This window comes from Juglans regia, chromosome 11 (genome assembly GCF_001411555.2).
Source record: "Juglans regia cultivar Chandler chromosome 11, Walnut 2.0, whole genome shotgun sequence".
NCBI lineage: Eukaryota > Viridiplantae > Streptophyta > Magnoliopsida > Fagales > Juglandaceae > Juglans > Juglans regia.
In genome coordinates this window covers 23,178,222-23,200,243 of record NC_049911.1, presented here as the reverse complement: position 1 = coordinate 23,200,243, position 22,022 = coordinate 23,178,222, and the positions used below count along the sequence as shown (strand labels likewise).

General features: G+C 34.0%; 2 protein-coding genes across 3 annotated transcripts; both read left to right on the top strand.

Annotated features, from left to right (window-relative positions):
* The first annotated feature begins 1,133 nt into the window (after positions 1-1,133).
* On the top strand, positions 1,134-10,478 carry LOC109010948 (autophagy-related protein 18g-like). Of its 2 annotated transcripts, XM_035695596.1 has the most exons (10): positions 1,134-1,908; positions 4,585-5,049; positions 5,594-6,031; positions 6,548-6,793; positions 6,912-7,041; positions 7,222-7,751; positions 7,833-7,990; positions 9,013-9,146; positions 9,318-9,830; positions 10,020-10,478. In XM_035695596.1, the coding sequence occupies exons 1-10, from the start codon at positions 1,729-1,731 to the stop codon at positions 10,022-10,024; spliced, it is 2,799 nt and encodes a 932-aa protein (XP_035551489.1). In that variant the 5' UTR covers positions 1,134-1,728; the 3' UTR covers positions 10,025-10,478. The 2 variants fall into 2 exon arrangements, with proteins under 2 accessions (XP_035551489.1, XP_018847471.2); XM_018991926.2 differs by having other exon boundaries at positions 6,912-7,751.
* Positions 10,479-13,266: 2,788 nt separating this feature from the next.
* On the top strand, positions 13,267-17,496 carry LOC109010947 (histidine-containing phosphotransfer protein 1-like). The gene is made up of 6 exons (XM_018991923.2): positions 13,267-13,505; positions 13,856-13,986; positions 14,119-14,187; positions 14,508-14,579; positions 16,721-16,793; positions 17,161-17,496. The coding sequence occupies exons 1-6, from the start codon at positions 13,443-13,445 to the stop codon at positions 17,191-17,193; spliced, it is 441 nt and encodes a 146-aa protein (XP_018847468.1). The 5' UTR covers positions 13,267-13,442; the 3' UTR covers positions 17,194-17,496.
* Positions 17,497-22,022: the final 4,526 nt, after the last annotated feature.

Sequence of the window (22,022 nt, the reverse complement as noted above, 5' to 3'; positions counted from 1 at the left end):
GTCAAATTGAGCGGTAAGCTTGAGAGGATAAAGTAGTTTTTTCCTTATTCTACAGCTATATAGAATATATGACCTCATCTCTCAAGGCAATTTTCCAGCCAAAATGGTCTCACCTTGACCATGATTAAAGCAAACATGACATAAAATGTTGTCATTTCGATAACTTTTAAATTGAATTCCAAAATCAGTCGTTTAAATAAGATTGATAATATTTAATACAACAAGCGATAAAAAAAAGTTAGTGTTACGAAGTCAAATATCAAATTAATTTAATTATTAGTAAATATAATTAATATAAAATTATATTAATCATGTCAAATCCATCAAAATAAATCAATGGGTATGATATTCAAATCAATTCAAAATAATTAATGTATTAAATGACTTAGGCTGAGATGATACAATTCATTTATGAACATGGTTGTGTCATATTTGATTTGACTTATTTTAATGAAATGAATTCCCTTAGACTTGAGCCATATAATCTTATTTCCATGATAACACTCAACACTAACCAGATTTAATATCTCACTGAAACATAAAATAAAATTTTTGTTAAGATGTATTATTTATTGGATTTAAGAAAAGGAGAAAATTTTGAATAGAAATTATTAAAATTAAATTTTATACTGGACTGGAGTTATAAAAATAGATAAATAGAGTTTAAAATATGTTGAAATATAATTTTTTAAAAATAATTATTATAAAAAAAATGCACGAAACTTACACTTTAGACTGCATGTAATATGGGAAATGCCACTTTCATTAAGATTCTAGAGCAGCTATCGAGAATTCTCACCGATTATTTATTTATTTATTTAATAGTTAAATAATTTTATGATTATTTTTAAATATCTAAGAAATTTTAAAAAGTATTTGAAAAAAAAAAATTGACTGTGAGAATTCTCGATAGGTGTAGTATCACCCATTTAATATTACTCTTTATAAAAATGATTTTGATTTTTATGTTTAGATAATCAAAATTAATTTTATTGAAAATTAATAATATTTTTTAATTTTTTAAAAATCCAAAATAAAAGAAAAACAAAGAAAGAAACTCAAACAACTGTCAGTTTCAATTTTGTTTTTTTTATAATAAAAAAAAAAAAAAAAAGGAGAGAGAGAGAGAGAGTCCCTGTCCCTCGCAGCGTGTCAGTGGTTATCTCTGAGCATCACAAGGAGATATTCTTAGGAGGTCTTCCCACTCCCCAGTAGCGGTGGTGTGTTGAAAAAGTTGTAATTTCTTTCTTTAAATTCCCATTTTGTTCCATAATATTCCCCCATTTTTTAAAACTAACACACGATAACTTTTACAATTTCGATTACACCCTCCCAAGCGGTGTGCCTCCAACTCTTTACACTAGCACAGCACGCAGATGAGAATCGAGATGAGAGAGGGAAAGCGAAAGAAAGCGAGTGAAACTAGAGTGAACGGCTGAGGCAGACGGCTGCTTCTTCGTCAAGGTTTCCAAGTCAAACTCTTAAGGGAACGGGGAAGATATCTGTGTTGGTGTTTTCTGTTTGCTTGATTATTATTGTTTGTTTGTTTTTTTTTTGTGTCCGATTGCGATCGTGTTGAAGTTATCGGATGACCTTTCCGATCGTCTTCGGAGATCGGTTATGTTTGTCGGCGGCTTTGGTGCCGGCTGTTCCGGAGGCAGAAGGCGGTGGCAGTGGGAGTAGCTCCGGCAACTCGGCATCGGCAGTGGTGGTTGGGAGAGGTGGAGGATGATGAAGAAGGGTAAGGGAAAGAACAACGGCTTGTTGCCCAACTCTCTGAGGATCATATCTTCCTGCCTCAAGACCGTGTCCACGAATGCCAGCACCGTCGCTTCCACTGTCCGCTCGGCCGGCTCCTCGGTCGCTGCTTCGATTTCTTCCGCTTCCTCTGACGATCACAAAGATCAGGTATCGCTTTGATTTTTCATTTCTCTATTCTAATTTCTATCTTCTTTGTAAATTTTGTACCGACTTTGATACATACCTCAAATTTAAGTTAATACTCTTCATCATTTCCTACCTCGCATGAAGTATTTTTAATTTTAAGCTCTCTTGCACCTTGTACATTTCTCAGTTTCATTACATAGCTAGCTAGTCATTGAGACTTTGAATTTTAGTTCAGTTTTGAAGTGGTTTAAGTATATGCAGTTCTTCTGGACTATAGATATCATAATGGGCTTTTAACATACATGGACTTACAAGATGTCTACATATGAACCTATATGCCACACTGTATATAAAACGACGCATTTTTTCTTCCCTTCAATCTAATAAGTTTGTTTTTGTGGTAACTATAAGAAGAGAGGGGAAGAAAACCAATAGCATAGCATTGGGGGAGAGATTGGAAGTCCCACAATATTTAGGATAAATGGTATATCTGAAAACCAAACTTTAAAACCTATGTTTTGTGGAATATTTGTACTTATTTAGTTGTACTTATGCATACATACACACTAATTTCAAATGAAAAGGTGTCTGGTGAATATTTGGTGTTTTAGGAAAGTTGTGAGTTATGATATGGTATATTTGTCATGTAAAAAATTCCAGAAAAGTTATGCTTAAAGATGATATTGAGAATGGAAACTTTAATATGTGAAAGGTGCATTCGTTTCATGTGCAAAACACTTTATATCATTGTATAATAAAGGCATACATGGTGTAGGGTTGTGGAAGTATATTAGAAATGGCTGGGGTGATTTCTCCAGCCATGTTCGTTTTGTGATTGGTGAGGGCTCCAGAGTCAGCTTCTAGCATGACTATTGTTGTGGTAGTGCATCCCTTGAGGTTTCATTCCCTGCCCTCTACTGGATTGCCCATAATCAGGATGCTTCAGTGGCGGATCTTTTGGTTATCTCTAGTGGATCTCCTATGTGGAATGTGTGCTTTCTTAGAGTTGTGCAGGAGTTGGAGATTGGTGGTATTTCTGATTTGTTTGGTTTGCTGTATGCTACAAGTATTGGCCAGGTTGAGGTGGATAAGATGATTTGGATCCACTCTGGGAACAAGAAGTTTACTGTTAAATCCATATACTAGGTTTTATCTTGTTAGCATCATAATCCTTTTCCTTGGAATTGCATTTGGAGGTGTAAAGTGCCTTCCAAGGTTGCTTTCTTTGTTTGGACAGCCTCTCTTGGGAAAATCCTAACCATTGACAACCTAAGGAAGCGTGGGCTTATCATTATGGATTGGTGCTTTATGTGTAAAGATTGCGGTGAATTGGTTATTACTTCATTCCGAGGTGGCAAGGGTGTTATGGGATGAAATTTTTAGACGGTTTGGATTGGCTTGGGTGATGCCTAGAAGGGTTGTGGATCTTTTTGCTTGTTGGATAGGTCTTCGGGGCAATTCTCCTATTTCTGCTATATGGAATTTGATTCCTTTATGCTTCATGTGGTGTATTTCGTTTGGAAGGAATGGCAGGAGAAGATCAAGAATGCTCTTTGGCTGAGCCAAGAAGTTTCTTTTTCCACACCTTATTTCTATGGGCATTGGCCTGTCACACAGATGGGTGAAGAACATAGAATATTTACAAAATCTGGTGCATTTTTTTCTTCCCATCTGTTGTCATAGTTTACCAGAAGATGGTGAAATTTAGTTTGGAAGAAAAGCTAAAAGAGCATGACAAATACCCTTGTGGGGAAGTGAAAGTCATTCTAATGACACTACGTTTATTTTTTTTATGACTTGAAACTTCACGAAGGTGGGGCCCTTTGGACCTATCATTGGGGAGTAAATCTTGGATACGCTACCCACCCACTAGAATTGTGTATCAAATAATCTAAGGGAATTGCTAGTTGGGAATTGAAGTTAGGATGCCTGAGTCTATAGCTCATCCCAACAATATTTAGTAGTTGAATTGTATTTGAAATATAACCTTAATTTGAAGAAACAATGCTATTTGGAAATGCTTTACAACTTTGTTTTCTTAATTCATCACCACTCAAAGAACTTTTAACTATGCACCATACAACTACACATTTCCAATTCGGGTTTGGTGTATTTTGGGTAGGTTTTCATGGGCTTTTGGGTCATTATGGGCTTTTTTGTATGGGCTAGGTGTTTTTCTTGTATACGTCCAGTGTATTTGGTTGCTCCTATTGATATATATATAATATTAGTACTTATAAAAAAAAATTCCCTCACTAATGTTTCTAATTTTGTACTCCTTTTCATTATCTTTGATATTTGTTGGGTGTTTGTATACTTCCTGTGTGCTCGAGTTACGCCCTTTGCACATATAATATTTTTACTTTCATTTTATATAAATTTCACAAGTAATATGATTGCTTTGCCTTATTGAAAAGACAAATGAATTAAGTCATTCAGGCAATTATTTTGGCATCTAAATTTATAAAATGGTGCTTAGTGCTTTTTTTTAGATATTGTTCTTGGTGTTGTCTCTAGTTGTATTTCTTCCAGCTTATGAGGGCTGGCATGAAACGTATTCAGGAAATTTGTTGGGTGTTTGTGTACTTCCTGCTGCAGCATGTATTGGATTCCTGATTATTTTGCTTTATGCATCTGGCCTCCTTTCTCTAGAATTGCGTTCACCAGATTGCCTTCTGAATTTTTGTACGTGGACAGGTAACCTGGGCTGGCTTTGACTGGCTTGAGCTTGGTCCATCTGTCTTCAAACATGTTCTCTTGCTTGGTTATCAGAATGGCTTTCAAGTCCTTGATGTGGAGGATGCCTCTAGTTTCAGTGAACTTGTTTCGAAGCGTGATGGCCCGGTTTCATTCTTACAGATTCAGCCCTTCCCTGCATTGAGTGATGGTGTTGAAGGATTTAAAACATCACATCCTTTATTGCTGGTTGTTGCTGGAGATGAAATGAACAGTTCAGGCCTCAGTCAACATCGTAGCAATCTGGGTGGTTTAGGAAGAGATAGTAATTTGGAGTCCCGATCAGGAAACTCTGCCAACTCTCCTACAGCTGTTCGATTTTACTCTCTTAGGTCTCATTGCTATGTGCATGTCCTGAGATTCCGGTCTGCAGTGTGCATGGTTAGATGCAGTCCTCGAATTGTAGCCGTGGGTCTTGCAACACAAGTAAGATGGCCTTATCTGTGGCATTTAGTCTGCACTATTAAGTTTAGAAGTACAGATATGTAGGTTGAATGATATCAACCTTCATATAGATTTTACCCCTTTTCAGTACTTTTCATTTGTCTGGCTTTCAAGCTTCTTCACTAAACATTTTCTCGCTGAGGCGGACATTGGAGTGAGCGCCACTCTTTTTTTTTTTTATCGATTAAGAATTGGCAAGTGCCTAAGTACACAGGACATATAATGAGAACCACTCTTATCATGAATCTGCATTTAGTTTTTTGCATGAATCTGCTGTTAAGGATATCTACTCAGGTTTTACTTATCAAAAAAAAAAAGGATATCTACTCAGGTTGTTAATGATAATGGTGTTTTTCAGTCAGTAACTGGCATTAATTTTTGTAGTCCTTTGTGGTAGTCAGGACTTAAGAAGTCGATCTTACTCTGTAGGTGTGATGCCCTGTTACCAATCTATTGACGGCAGTATTTGTAATGTAAGGCTTATGGATCACCCAATTGACTAAAACTTCATGGTATTTGGTGGCAGATTTACTGCTTTGATGCGCTCACTCTCGAGAATAAATTCAGTGTTCTTACCTATCCTGTTCCTCAGTTAGCAGGACAGGGAGCTGCTGGGGTTAATGTTGGTTATGGTCCAATGGCTGTGGGTCCAAGATGGTTAGCTTATGCATCCAACAATCCTCTGGTTTCTAATATGGGTCGATTAAGCCCACAAAACCTCACTCCCTCTCCAGGAGTTAGTCCGTCGACATCACCTGGAAGTGGTAGTTTGGTTGCCCGTTATGCAAAGGAATCTAGTAAACAATTAGCTTCTGGAATAATCAACCTGGGAGACCTGGGATACAAAACTTTGTCAAAATACTATCAAGAACTGCTCCCTGATGGATCTAACTCTCCAGTATCACCAAATTCAGGCTGGAAAGTTGGTAGGCATTCAGGAACAGATATGGATAATGCAGGGATGGTTAGTCTTTAATTACCTATGTATATGCTAAGTATTGTAACCATTATATAAAATTTTTGTGAAGGTTATTAGTATCTGTGCTATTCCTGTTAAGCATGAAAGTTTACTTCTTTTATAAACTAGGGCTCTGTTTGTTGTTTATGCTGAAAATGGTGCTTGCCAACCATATTATTTTTATGCTTGCATCATGATACAATCATATGCTATATTACCATATGAAACTTCACTCAAATGCTGGAAATGAACTCCCTTTTAGACTAGATATATAGTCTTTTGGTTTGATGGGCAAGTTCATTGATGCGTTCTTATTGTATGATGCAAAGTTTTCATTATATTGTTGATCATCATTAAAAGCTGAACATGTGTGAAAATTACCTGAATATAATGCTTGTGTACCTTTAGGGTTCTTTCATGTTGAACCAAACTAATGTATCATTTAGTATTCCTCATAATGATATTGAAAAGGCGAGAAGTGAGATATAGTTGGTGACTCTCTGTAACAATCATTGACTGCAGGTTGTTGTCAAGGACTTTGTTTCCCGAGCTGTTATTTCACAATTTAAAGCTCATACCAGTCCAATATCCGCACTATGCTTTGACCCTAGTGGTACTCTTCTGGTTACTGCCTCAGTGTATGGGAATAACATAAATATTTTCCGGATAATGCCATCTTGCACTCGAAGTGGATTGGGTGTTCTAAGTTATGACTGGAGCTCTTCTCACGTGCATCTTTACCAGCTACATCGTGGAATAACATCAGCTGTTCGTATAATTGAACTTAAAAATTATTGTTGCTTTCTATGATTCAAATTTTTTTTTTTATGGACTTGATTTGTGAGGTTTTATTTTTGTTCCTTTTTCTGTTTTATTTATCTCGCAGATAATCCAGGACATTTGCTTTAGTCATTATAGTCAGTGGATTGCAGTTGTTTCATCCAAGGGGACTTGCCATGTTTTTGTTTTGTCCCCATTTGGTGGTGATGCGGGTTTCAGAATTATAAGTTCCCAAGGTGAGGAGCCCTCCCTGTTTCCAGCTTTGTCTGCGCCTTGGTGGTCTACTTCATCTTGCGTCATTCATCAGCAATCTTTTCCTCCACCACCACCTATTGCTCTCTCTGTTGTGAGCAGAATAAAATATAGTAGTTTTGGATGGCTTAATACGGTTAGCAATCCCACTGCTTCTGCAACAGGAAAGGTTTTTGTGCCATCTGGAGCTGTTGCTGCTATTTTCCATAACTCGTTATCTCAAACTCTTCAGCATGCTAACTCGAAGGCCAATACCTTGGAGCATCTGTTGGTTTATACTCCATCAGGATATGTAGTTCAACATGAACTTTTGCCATCAGTAGGGATCGAAGGATCTGACAGCGGTTTGAGGACCCAATCAGCTTCATTTGTACATATGCAGGAGGATGAGTTAAGAGTTAAAGTTGAACCTAATCAGTGGTGGGATGTATGCAGAAGGTCAGATTGGCAAGAAAGAGAGGAATTTGTTTCTGGTACCAATATTCATGGACAGGATGCTACTGGTGTTATTCAGAATAATTCCATTTCAGCAGATGACTATGGAATAGATTTGCTGTGCATAAATGGTGGTATGACGGGGACAAATATGGTGAAGACTTATTCTGGAAAGCCTCATGAAAGATCTCACTGGTACCTATCTAATGCAGAGGTGCAGATAAGCTCTGGCAGGTTACCAATATGGCAAAAATCCAAGGTATTTTTTTGTGTTAAAAGTTGTGATGCCCATTAGCTTCTGCTATATTTTGTTTGTCATTTGTTTATTTCATTGTTCTAGATATGTTTTTATATGATGGAATCTCCAAGAGTTGACACTCTTGCTGGTGGAGAGTATGAACTTGAAAAAGTTCACATCCATGAAGTGGAAATAAGGCGGAAGGAATTATTGCCTGTTTTCGACCATTTCCTTAGCATAAAATCAGACTGGAGTGACAGGTAATTCCTTTCTGCCTTTAATATCTACATAAGAATTGGTATAGTGGTTCCTATCCTGATATTTTGGTGTTGTATCTTGATAAAAGATTCTAGTTAAGATTGGTTTAATCTTTCTTAGTGTTGGACATGGATGATGGTTTACTGGAATGCTAATTGAAGAGGGACGTGTCAAAGTAACCTTTCAACAACCTTTTTTCAACTGATCTTCTTGTCACTGTCATGGGAGAGGAACAAGTGTGGGTCCTTATTGTCATTGATACCAAAGCACTGAGATGGTAGAGCATCTCAAAATATTTGATGATGGCTTATAGCTTTGTTACTATAGCCTCGAGGTTTATCCCCTCAAGTCAATTTTATATATGCTTTAGAATAAACATCGATGCCTACAACTATTTTTTTTCTTTCAATATTTCGTCGTAAACATACTGATAACAAATTATATACTTGATATAGACACTGATTACTTTGCTGTTACAATTTACAGCTGTCCAGTGATTTAAATGTGCTATCACAGGGTCTAGAGGCATTTGCTGAGAAAGTCCAAATCATTTTTACTTCTGCATATGTCAACTTTGTAGTGTTACCTACTCCAAAAGAAAAATATTTGCTAGCTGGTGCGGAAAACACACACCTGACAAAAGCTAGTTTAAAAGTCAAACATCTTAGATTTAAAAAAATAAAAATTCAAAAATTTGAACCTCTTTCAAGTCAATTTCTGCCCTGTCAGAGGTGTGTCCTCCACAATTTAGAATTCAAATTTTTGAACTTTCTATTAAGTCAACTCCTGTCATGTCAGCATTGTGGAGATTGTCCCCCACACCGGCTTGCAAGTAGGACTCATTGGACTGTCATCTGCTTACTGAGATTTTCAATCAGTCAGATACTGCCAAAATTGATCTATCATCATAAAGCCTATCAGTGATTCAGTTGTCCTGTAGAGGCTCTGTATCTGCGTGTATCTATTTTATTATGCTGATTGTTTCTGTTATTTTTTAACTACATGCTTGGTTGCTTTGATTCAGAGACCTTTCTGGTGGAAAATATCCAAATTCTACGTCCTCAGGGCCTCATCCAGGTGAAGGCAAGATCACAGAAGAGACTGTCATTTGTCACTCAAAACCATCATCGCTTAGTTCAACTGAAAGCTCGGATGGGGGTAAGAAATACATTTTCAAAGAGAGATTATATTAAGACATCATCTTTTAATATTGTTATTGATAGAAGCAATCTACATCAAACCGCTAAAAGTGAATTATTTTTTTTTACTTGAACAAATGTAGTCCATATGAATACTACTTTATTTTGTTGATGTTCAAATTCCTGTCAGGGTCATCAAGAAGAATCGAGAATTTACTTGACTTGGATCAAATTAATAGTGAGAAGCCTTGTGCACCCGGTTTCCATTTGTTGAATGAGATTTACCATGAAAGAAGAGGGTGTGCCATTGTTGAGCATTCCATACTGAAGCGGAACCCTTCAAACATTGTACCTATTCTATCTGAACATCCAAAAAATGCTGATTCTCAAGTTGATGGTTGTATCACAAGAGAAGCCCTGTGCCTAAGCAGTAGTGGGAGAACTGATGTATCGGTTTTAACTTCTGACCGATATGCTTCTAATTTGAATACTCCTGATGAGGAGCCTATAACCGTGCACAATCCCGTAGATTTTGGATCGTTATTTCTGGCGGGGCACTTTGAGGTGATGCCCTGCAATGGTAGCCTTGGATTAACTGAAGTTGGTGCTGTTGATGTTGACAGCAACAGTAACCACTGTGAGAGGGAAAAACCAGGGGACGATGATGATATGCTTGGTGGCATGTTTGCCTTTTCCGAAGAAGGTACAAAAACTGAAGCCACATATGTTTTTTGATTTGTATTTTTTTTTCACAAGTGCTTGAAGCCATATATATGTAACAACTGCTTGACTAATAATGACTCTGATTGTTTCTGATTACAGTGAATTCTGTTGCTGTTAGTTTTATGTGATACACTTCATATGTGCTTGTCATTCTCCCAATTTTTCGCAGGCTGATGCATAAATTAAGAGAAGCCTCTATTGTGCCATTTATGGAGACAGTTCATTGAAGATTTGGAGGAAGCACTGCTTTGGGTCTTCAATTGATGGTGTAGAACTTTTTCACTATAAAACTGAACTGAACTGAACTGAACTGTAAAAAATATGTGATGGGTGGGCGACGAATTAAGCGAAGCTTTGCCATGGTGAGTATGTGATTCATCCGTCTAATGTACATTCTGTAGATTGAAATTCATAAATTTGTGCAGGGTGCTTGTTTTGGGGAAGGGGGTGAGTTTTAGAACTCTGGTAGAAAGTAGAGATGAGTTTACCTTTCAGGTCTTGAAGTCGCAGTGAAGACCTTCTGTACAGATGAATTGGTGTGGGCAAGTTTTTCGATCTGTATAACGTTTTGTTTTTTTAATTTCGTCTGGGGGCGAAGAAGGAAAATGAAAATGAAAAAAAAAAAAAATTTACAAAATGACATTGTGTTTACAATTTCTTCTTATTTTTCCCTTGATTGTGGCTGGTGGAAGGTGCATAGCATGAGCATTGGAGATTTGGACGGGTCGGCATGGTGTTCCAAAAACAGAAAAAGATGAAAGTGGTGGGTATGAGGAATATATCAGATCTTTTGTGCTATTTAGAATGTCACCTAATATAACGAGAACCTAGTTAGGGAAAGGTCAACAAAGAGGTTTGTCTAATGAGTAATGCTATATTCTTCACTTTCATTCTATTTTAATCATATTAAATGATATGTGGCATATTCATCACTATTATATGATAAAAAAGTATATAATAAATGATAATTTAATAGTGATAAACGTGTTACATCATACTTAGTGAAATAAAGATAAGATGATAGTATAATGTATAAAATTTTCGTTGTCTAATTGCATAATAAGTAGTTTGTTTACCTATAAACTTGTAAATAGCATAAATTTATTGTTACTCAAATTAATTGAACCTTATTAGGGGGAATTGTGTTGACAATTCCATTTTAACCAAAAACAAGTGGCATCAACTTTTAATGATTGCATACATCTGCAATGATTACTACATGTAATGGAAAATGAATGTGCAAATAATGGCTAATTTTGTGGAATAATGAATATGGTCCCAAGTGAAACAATATTCGTTGCTTAGGAAAGAATGAAATTCATTGGTAGAGAAATGTTATATATCAATCATTATAACAAAGAGTTTTTTTACTTATCATTTTATATACAACACTTATTTTTATTTATTTTTAATTTTTTTAGTTTTATTCTTCTTAAACTAATTGAATTTTTTTATTTATAATTCATATACTACATATTTGGTAAGTAAAAAAAAAAATAAAAATAAAAAATTATATGTAGTGTATAGTATAGAAATGATGAATAAAATTTAATGACATATTTTGCAGTCACAGATAGATAGATTTTAGGAGCCTTTATGGGGAGAGTTTGTGAACCATAGATTTGGGGTTCTTTTGGATATCTATCCAATCATCCACCTTTCCTCTTACCCATAAATTGATGGGTCTCCTAATTTCTTTGGTGTAGATTCATGTTCTCCAAAAGCCTTACAAAAAGCATCTCCCTACCACCAAATAAACACAATCATCTTTTCACAATCACATCACAAAAATACTAATAATTTAAGGTATGACTGACTGCCTTTTTTTTTTTTTTTGAATTTGAGCCTACTCGGAAAGAAAAATGCTGACTAATTTTGGTGGAGATAAAACTGCTATGGCTTCACATTATTTCCTCCAGCCGGAAATTTGTATAAAAAAAATGCATTTACATAGTAATTATTCTCTTTTAACCCACCAATCTAGATTTCAGACCTCGTTTAAATTTAGAGATGAGATGAGATGGTTTATAAATAATAATAAAATTTGTGAATTGAAATTTATGAATAATTGTGATCTCAACTCATCTTCTAATTCAAATAAGCTATCAGTGTTAAACTACTTTAAATTCTTGTATCTTTTTTTTTTCTAATTTATTTTATTAAATTATGGATTCACACCTCTGCCATCTGAGCCATTATAAAGATCATATAATCAACTGTCGAGCTCAAAAAAAGGCACCAACAAATATTATGGCTCAATCTTGATGCTGGCTACTTATCCCCTCATTCTTTTACGTTAATTGAAAGCCAAACATTTGACATCTGAGCTCCAATTCTATCCCAATTTTTAGAAATGGGTGGAGGAACTTCAAACTCCATCACCTCCATCAGAATCTCTCTTGCCCTTTTCATGAAAAATGTTTGCAAAACAAAATTTTACAAAAATAAATTTATAAATTGACGTGATTTAATATTGTACATTAGATTGTAAAATTATTTTATTATAAAATAGATCTATTATATCATATAAAGCGATATCAATTTATAAATTTACTTTTATGAAATCTTTATGTGTCGGTAGCACTTCTCATCTATAATTTGTTCACCTTTTTTCCTTACCCAAGAGAGCTCTCAAGTCAAATCTCAAACACTCCATTCTTCCCTAAAAATCCTTTAGACACATTTGAATAAAACTCCTTTAGATTTTCAAACATGCTTTTCTTTTTAGTTGAGGTGAAAGATAATTGTAGCATCAAACAAAATGTGTTGAGGGCATCAACCTATACTGTTTAACACTACTCAGAAAAGGAGTTGGTGTATTTTAACATTTCTACGAGGGAAAATAGATACTGCTCTTAAATAGTTTGGATTCGAACGCATTTTTTATTTTATTTTATCTCATCTCATATCATTTTATCTCATTATTATAATTTTTTTAAATTTTTATACAAAATATAATAAAAATTTAACTTTTTTAAATCTCAAAACAATAATAATATTAAAAAATAATATTCTAATAATATTTTATTCAACTTTTATCTTTCATTTAAAACCATCTTATTTTATCTCTGAATCCAAACTAGCACTAAGGCCTCGTTTATTTTTACAACTCTTTTCAACTCATCTCATCTAATTATTACAACTTTCTCAAATTTTTATATAAAATAAAATAAATAATTCAATTTTTTAAAATTTTAAAACAGAAATAATATTAAATATATTTTAATAATATTTTATTTACTTTTTAATTTTAATTTTAACTTATCTCATTTTATCTTATTTGTAAAAACAAACTATACATAGATGGAATGTGTTTTTTATTTTGTCCAGAGAAAAAGAGAATTAAATGTTGTACGTACAAATTACAATTATGAAAATCGGCAACATTAGCGTCAAGTCCCTGTTTTGGCAAGTCATTTGTACGCTAAAAAGGCTCCCTTGAGAGAAAATAGGGACTGGTCGAGTAGTCGGCATCTCTGATTAACTCACTATTCGTCATTACCCTCATAATCCGGGATATTATTTCGACACATCGTTTTTGGGTCGTTCTCGGTTAGTGACAAAGTCCCACAGTTGGGACTAAGAAGCAGCCATGGATGTTATGAGCCAGTTGCAGAGACAGTGGCTTGAACACTCGGCTTTTCTGCGTAAGGAGGTCAGTTTTTATCATCATCATCATCATCATTTGTTCAAAATATGATTTTGTGAAAAGGATCTCTTGGTGGGTGGGTTTTGTTCTGTTAAGCATCTGTTTATTTCTTTGGAAATTCTTTCTGGGATTTTTGATTTGGGAATAGTTTAGTTTTTCCTGGAGGAATAATAAAACGAATATCTTGTTGCCCAGATGAAATTGATGACTATGTTTTTCTTCCATACGTATAGACTTAAAATTGATCAAAACATATGAAGTCTTTCAAAGTCTCCCGGAAATTAACCCGTTTACAATTGAGACAAGCAGAATTTAAACTAGAGGAATTCTGATGATGGGTTTTTGTTGGAGAGAAGGGATATTTGGACGACCAGTTTGAACAACTTCAGAAACTGCAAGACGAGAGCAGCCCAGATTTTGTGATCGAGGTTGTGTCTATTTTCTTTGATGATTCTGAAAAACTCCTCAACAATATGGCCAGAGCTCTGTGAGTATTTTGTCTAATCTATATGGTTGATTTTGGAGAATGGGTTTATTTATTTACATTTTGTTGTTGAGTGGAAGGAAAGTGCTTCACTAATAGTGGAAAATTTGAATTGAATTTTTTTCACTCGCGTAGAGAACAGAAAGTTGTGGATTTCAAACAGGTAGATGCCCATGTTCATCAGTTCAAGGGGAGTAGTGCCAGGTATTTGCTGATTTTCTCCTTTACATTCTTTTTGTTTCTTTCCCGTTTTTTAAAATGCCTGATGTGGTTATCTTATCTTGTGCTGAATTAAATTCTCCAAACACTTGGAAATGGCTATGATGTGCGCAGTTACTTCCTTGGTATTGCTTATATGGTACTAGGAAGAATCTGAAACTGGATCTGTTTCTATTTCAAAATTAAGATTACATCCTATAGATAATATGGTTTTGCATCTAGTGTATTTATTTAATTGTTTGCTTGGTTTAATATTTTAAAATGTTAATTTAAACATTTGCCTTCTATCTTCCTATGTCGTACAGCATCGGTGCCATGAGAGTTAAAAATGTGTGCATCGAGTTCAGAAATTACTGTGAGGCACAGAACCTTGAAGAGTGAGTTATCTTCATTCTCATGGTGCAGTTCTTATTTCCTTCCCGTTTCTCATGCGCCATAAAATTCTCAGAACTGATCCATTGTCTATTTGATTTTTTTTTTCCAAAAAATCTCTGGACTAGTCTGTGCGTTGTTGATTATGTCCATAATCATGAAGTCCTTGATGTCTGACTGTAGCAAATGTTTGCTGAAATGCTCTAGTCTTGGACAATTTACTTAATTCACTTAAGGCAATGATTTATTTAAAAAGTAACTAAAATGAGGGGATTATAGTTCCTTTCTTTCTTTAGGGATTCTGGATTAATTGTCCAAAAGTCTTCAAATGTGGAGAGTTTTTAGGGTTCACTCAATATATGGATAAGACCCAGATGCATTCCTTTTAGCTACAGCTGGCAGTGTCTTTTCACTCAGAATCATGAGTTGGTCATTTTTGTGAGACCTTAGAGATGTGTTACTCTTTGATGGTCTAATGTTTTGAATATAAGTTAGGTCTTCTTTGAAAGATCTCATAAGATAAGGTTGATCCTCAAAATACTTAATTACCATTTTTTCATTTCATAGGATTTGAACTGACAACATTTGTTTTACTTGGCCAAGACTATGGGCTTCATAGTCCATTCAGAAGCTAAAAGGTTAGGGACATTAAAAATTAATCTTTGGATTTACACCACTTAAAAAAAAAAGGATCTTGGGTTTCAAAAAAGAACTTTTTGTAGGTTTTGTGATTATTTAAAAAATGGTCATTAAAAAAACAAAATTTAGAAAGAAGAAAATTATGTGGGAGGTGTACCCCCAATTCCATCCCGCACCCACGGTGTAAGGCAGGTCCCCATCCGCCCGCATTTCCCTCCCACTTGGGGGCTCCCTACACGGGGCTAGTGGGTGGGCAGGGAAACACAAACTCCTGCCTTGCAAGGTGTAGGAACTGAGGGGGAAACCTTTCCTGATGATTTTTTTATTATGCCTTTTTTCTTCTTCTTTTTTTTCTTTTTTTGCTTTTATTTTTTATTATTTTTATGATTTATTAATTTTTCTTATAATCTTATTGCATTCTATCTATGTCATTTTTTATATTTACATTTTATGCTTTGTTTTGTTTATATTTTTAGCTTTATTTTTTAAGCCTTTTATTTTTTTGGATTTTTTTATTTTATTTTATGTTTTTATGACTTCCTAATTGCTTGAATTTTTATTTATTTTGCCTTTTTGAAATTTTCTTTTACATATTTTAATGTTTTTTCTACTTTTTTTTTTTGTTGAATATGTGGCATTCCACATGTCCATAATGACCCACTTGGCATGCCACATCCGCATCTTGGTTAAGTTTTCATTGAAAATTTGATGGAAGAACCATATAAAAAAATCACAAAACATAAGGATCATTTTTTTTTTTTTTTTGATGCAGGGACTAATTTCTAATATTCCCAAAAGATTACCTAACAATCTTAGTGTAACAAGTGAATGATAAAAGTTGAGAGTCGTGTGGATTGTGTTGCTCTTTGAATTTCTATTATTTTGAATATAATTTAGGTCTTTTCTTGAATGATATCATAAATTTAAATAAACCCTATAAACAATTCTCTTTGTTTTTTCAGTTGATAGACTCTGGACCGGCAACATTTATTCCTTGATAATAGTAACTCATTACTAGGCCCAGACATCTATGGCCTCCATAGTCCATTCAGAAGCTAAAAGATTACTTGACAATCTTAATGTCACAATTGAAAGATAAAAGATAAGAATCGTGTGGATCTTGCACCAGAATATGAATGACTGGAGAACATAAAATTCCAATTTTGGAGCTACAAATTCCTTAACTTTCATTCGATCAATTTGATCACAACCCAAAAAATCATATGTTCCAATATGTAATGTAAATTCAAGGTTCCCACATTTAAGATCATATAGAGGAAACCCCAATTTTCGAATTGCTAAACCTTAGGTTCCTACCTACCTCACATTATTTTAATCTGATCAAAATTGACTACAATTAGCATCACAAGATATTCGTGCTAGAAAACATTCTTGGAGGAGATCGAAATATTGAAAAAGTTCCTTCACACAATCCTAAACATGATGAATTGGGCTTATGAACTAATTGTTGTTCAGAACCAGAATGACACAAGATTGTTTGGTGCAGGTGTTTGAGATGTACACGGAAACTGCAATTTGAATACTCTGTACTGAAAAACCAGCTTGAATATTTATTCAGGGTAAGTCTATACTTCTGTTGAAGGAAGCTGGTATTTGTTCAAGAATGTTTTCGATCCTCCAGTGGACCAGGAAATATCTCCATATAGTAATACTTCTTCAAGAGGAAAATAACCTCTTGTATGCTAAAAAAATCATTGAAATTTCATTTTTTGGCCTTTTAAAACCCCATCATGGTTGTAGCATTGATTAAGTTTTTCATCCCATGATGCCGAATCATTGAAGGGAGAATTCTTTGAATGCTTCTTCCCTGTAGACGCTCGAAAGCATCCTTGAACATCAGCCTTAGCTGATTGTATGGTTTGTTTTAACATTAGCTTATGATCTGTATTTTACAAATAATTACTTCTCTCTGTTTGATCACTGTAGCTGGAGCAACAGATCCGAGCTGCTGGTGGGTAGTCTTGATCTTATCCCATAAAGGCAGGAAAAAGAAGTGAAGGATTTGATGTTACTGATTATTTATATTAATGTAGAAAGTATATTCTCAGACTTGCGAAGATTTATGTTCAAAGCTTATACGAGAGGAAAATGCTAATGTGAGTAAACAGTTCTGCCTTTCTACAGAACGTATAGTTTGTTTCTGTTCCTGTCCACCATTCAGAGTTTCTTTTATATTTCTTTGATCAGATGGTTGGACTTTTCCAAACGTTGTTTTTGCTACCCACCGATTTAAAAATGCATGGCTAATGTTCGTGTTTCTTTCTTTGATGGGTGAAGGGGAATTTCCATTTGCAAGCCTCCAAGAATCACAGGCTCATGTTAGCAAATAGCTTTTATATTCACAGCACAAATTCATGGCACTAAAGGTGATTGAAAGCAACGTAGAATTTTATAATGGCTGTGGTCCTGAGACGGTTGTAACAATTGCAGCAGCTTGCTCAGTTATTGAGCATGCTACCGAGGCCATGATGGTCCCATTTTAATGGGATGTTTCTCTAGATATACATCTATAGTATAATTTCTTTGTTAGTTCCTTACCAGGGCATCTTGTTAATTACCTGACATTTCTGGATGGAGTGATTGACCTTTAGTTCAAGTCCCTAAATGATGGAGATTTGACTCAGAAAATCTCAAATAACAACCAGCTGAGAGTTATCAAGCCTTGTTTGGATTTGAGACTCACTTCATCTCATCTTATCGTTACAACTTTTGTCAAATTTTCATACAAAATATAATAAACAATTCAACTTTTTCAAATCTCAAAATAATAATAATATTAAAAATAATATTCTAATAATATTTTATTTAACTTATCTCTGAATCGAGACCTATTTTAGCATTTATATGGATTTCCAGCCCTTGTTTCTGGGTTCTCTATTCCATTTCATTCAAGCAAGAAAAGCTTGGAATTACAAACCCTGATTTGCCAGAACTAAACTTGTATGTAATTGTTGTATTGAAATGATTTCCACCTAATATTCTTGCCTCAATATGATGTAGACCGAATGAGTCCACAAGTCATGCCACATTACCATTACATGCCACATCATCACAATATGAGGAGGCCATGTAGTTTGTTCCCAAAACCCAATTTGGAATGATTCCAACTTCCAAAACCGGGGGGAAAATCATAGCATGGCAACAAGAATGTTGTCATTCTATAACCCTCTCTTCTATTTGGGAATTTTTTTTTTGTCGAGGGCTGTGCATCATAGGATTAGCCATTAGATTAGGAGAGAGAGAGAGAGAGAGAGAGAGAGAGAGAGTATTAGTGCATGCAGCTGGCAGCCTCATACATTTTAATATGTAAGAATAAATACGATACGACCACAGAAGAGTAATGATCATCTCAAGATAAGAAAATGCTATCTGGAAACATTTTGAGGGAGTCCACGTGGAGTCTACGTTCTGGTCTGCCTCGCTCGAAATAGAACAACGTATTTTAAAGGTTTTTTGTTTGATCGCTAAATGGGGTTGCTTTTATAAAACAACATGGACAAATGATGCTATGGCGTCCTGTATAAACCTCATTTTCTGGTTTCATCCTGAGACCAAATTTACGATCCTCATGCATGCATGCATGCATTGATCAGCGAAGTTCTGATCTTGCTGATTGTAGACATGATGAGAGCCCTTTTGACAAGGGAAGATTAATGACGAAATATCATTGTAGAAATATTTTTAATATATAATGTCTTGGATTCCACACTCATATAATTAGTTGTTGTAACAGATATCATAAATATTCAACCCTCTTATATGATCTTAATGCATGGTTAATTTGTGTATTCAATGGTTTGTTTTAGCTTAAAATTGTAGGCAACATTTAGACCCCCGTTTGGATATAAGAAGTATTTCATTTCATCTAATCATTACAATTATCTCAAATTCCCACGCAAAGCAAAATAAATAATTTAATTTTTTCAAATCTCAAGATAAAAATAATATTAAAAAAATATATTTTAATAATATTTTATTCAATTTTTAACTTGAATCTCAACTTATCTCATTTCATATTCGAAAACAAACCAGGCTAGTTATATTATATTCTATACTCAATTCTCACTCTCCTCATATTGTACCAATGTGGTATTGTCCATAATTCTTGTTATTTAGAATAATAAATTTAAAAGTCAATAGATAACACCACATTAATTAATACAATATAAGGATTAGAGTGAGATGAAGGTGTTAATGTAATAACATTTTCTTATTGTTTATTTTTCTATTTGTTTAATAGGACACTAGAAATGATATATAAATTATGACAGAAAATAAATTTAATTTTTTTTAAAAATGAAGAAAGTTAGCTGGCCGCGAACATCTACTCTCACGATACACCCTCAAATCATAGACGGGGGGCCATATAAGAATTCTACAATTTTTCAATAAGGTTGCACTAAATAAGATTATTCTTCAAATTTTATTATATATATATATATATATTTAAAAAGCGATTACAATTTATGGATGGTTCGACCATTGTATATAGGGACGAATCTAGAATTATAAATTTGAAGGGGTCGGATACTTTTTGGGCTTGAATAAATAGTTGAATTGAGATTTTTAGGAATATCTTTATTAAAGTGATAAAAATAATATGTAAAAAATAGGAACGAAACAAATAAATTTCAAATTTGCATTTTTTCATGAATACTGATATCATATATTGCAATTAAAATGTGAGGGTGAACTATGTAAACCACCTATATAAGTATTTGCAAACCATAAACTAAGTTTTCTATTTCACTAAATAATGTATATTACAGTAGTAACATATCTAAGGCTGCGTTTGGATGTTAAATTAAGTTGAGTTGAGATGATAAAATATTATTTATTATTATTATTATTATTAGGATTTAAAAAAATTGAATTGTTTATTATATTTTATATTGAAATTTGAAAAAATTGTAATGATTAATTGAGATGAGTTGAGATGATTTTAAGTTTCAAACATATCCTAAAAGTTTTTAAGTAGCGCAATTACATAGTACCGTACTATCGAGTGAATATAGGATTTTTTATTAAATATATTTTATTCAGATAATTATAAGTTTTAAAAGAGAAATAATATATATATTTTATTTTAATTTATTGAAATAAAATAGGAAAAAAATTAGTTACTATAATTCTTTATTTTTTATTTTTTTACACCTCCTTGGGGCCCCCCTGGCCCGGCCCCCATCACTGATATATGGTATAGGTGGTGGCCATGGGTGGCTAGAGATCTGTCCTATGGTGAGTAGATCTTTGGCCACCCCGAATACGTACGAGTGGTCATAGACCACCCCGCCATGGGTGGATCAAAACCACCACAAGGCACGTGGTTGTTGCCGGCCTACCATCCATGAGATAGCTACTATAACTAGGGTGGTTAGCCCACCATAGCTACTATAACTAAGGTGGTTAGCCCAACCCAAACACTGTCTTGGAGTGGTCGAACTATCCCTTAGAATGGGAGGCCATCCTTAATATATTATAAGCATATATATATATATATATATTATTGATCTACATACTTTACTTGAATATTTTTATGTAAATTTATGTAATGGAAGGCTCGTGGTAAGGAAGGTACGTATGTATATAGCGTGGGTGGAGGAAAAGGACAACACAAGGAAGTTTCATAAATACACAAGCCGATCGAGTAAGTACCTACAGAAGCAAAAGCTAGGAAAGTAATAACAAAAGCTAGCCTCTAAACCCCCAAAAATCATATAATAAAATATTATTATAAAAGTTGAATAAAATATTATTATAATAATATTTTTTAATATTATTATTATTTTGAGATTTGAAAAAATTAAATTATTTATTATATTTTATATATAAATTTAAAAAATAAAAATTCTTTTCATCAGTTACTATTCACTATCTCACACTCCATACTCTATGAAAAACATAACCTTCACATTTTATGAAAAGTTATAAGTGTGGAGTGTGTGATGTGATTTATAGTAAAATTATTTAAAAAATTATAATGATCAAATAAGATAAATTGAAATGAAACGGAGATAATTTTGTATCTAATTCCAGCCGAAACCCCCCAAAAACCATGTATAAATGATATTGGAACGCCAGCTTGATGCATGCATGTTGATATTGATATTGATATTGAAATTGATATTCTTCCCATGCATAATGCATAAATGATAAATCCCTATCATGAGTTGCAGTTCTATCGGTTGTTGGGGTTTGGTGAATTCATCACCCATCCCCATGCCAATGAGTTTAACAATGGTGGGGCTGCATGGGCCATGATCACGTGACACGACAAGGGAGTTGCTCATCTCCATTTATCTGCTTCCATGCAAAACTAAATGCTATTGGTTGAAGCTGGTGAATTTTTCTTTCAAGTACGTAGTACTTTATAATATGCACATATATATATATACGCTTCCAGCTTTTCTCTCTATATTACGACATCATGTTCTTTTGCATTTATAACAACGTACGTACACTGTACAGCTCCCTAGCTATGTTATAAATGTTTGTGTTTAATTCCTATCTTATATAGTTTCCTAATTAGGTACGTACCAAACCATTCTGCATGTGGTATAGAAGACAATAATTGAAAGTTACAATAGTATTGGTTTACGAACTGAGTAATATTAGATACAGATTTAGGATGTATATATAAATTCTTTGAGAGAAAAGTATAATTTTGTCTAAAGTATTTGGCAATAAATCTCCTCCAAAGCTTGTATATGGATTTGCATTTTTTTTTTAACAAAATGTTAAATTGCATTTAACTTCTCCACGCCTCCGTTATTGATATGCTAAAAATT

Excerpts from the sequence above, each read along its gene's own strand:
- LOC109010948 (XM_018991926.2), top strand. The coding sequence starts at position 1,729 with ATGATGAAGAAGGGTAAGGGAAAGAACAACGGCTTGTTGCCCAACTCT. Across the intron at positions 1,909-4,584 it reads CTGACGATCACAAAGATCAG|GTAACCTGGGCTGGCTTTGA; the intron begins GTATCGCTTTGA and ends GTACGTGGACAG. Across the intron at positions 6,794-6,911 it reads ATCGTGGAATAACATCAGCT|ATAATCCAGGACATTTGCTT; the intron begins GTTCGTATAATT and ends TTTATCTCGCAG.
- LOC109010947 (XM_018991923.2), top strand. The coding sequence starts at position 13,443 with ATGGATGTTATGAGCCAGTTGCAGAGACAGTGGCTTGAACACTCGGCT. Across the intron at positions 13,987-14,118 it reads AACAATATGGCCAGAGCTCT|AGAACAGAAAGTTGTGGATT; the intron begins GTGAGTATTTTG and ends TCACTCGCGTAG. Across the intron at positions 14,188-14,507 it reads TTCAAGGGGAGTAGTGCCAG|CATCGGTGCCATGAGAGTTA; the intron begins GTATTTGCTGAT and ends TATGTCGTACAG.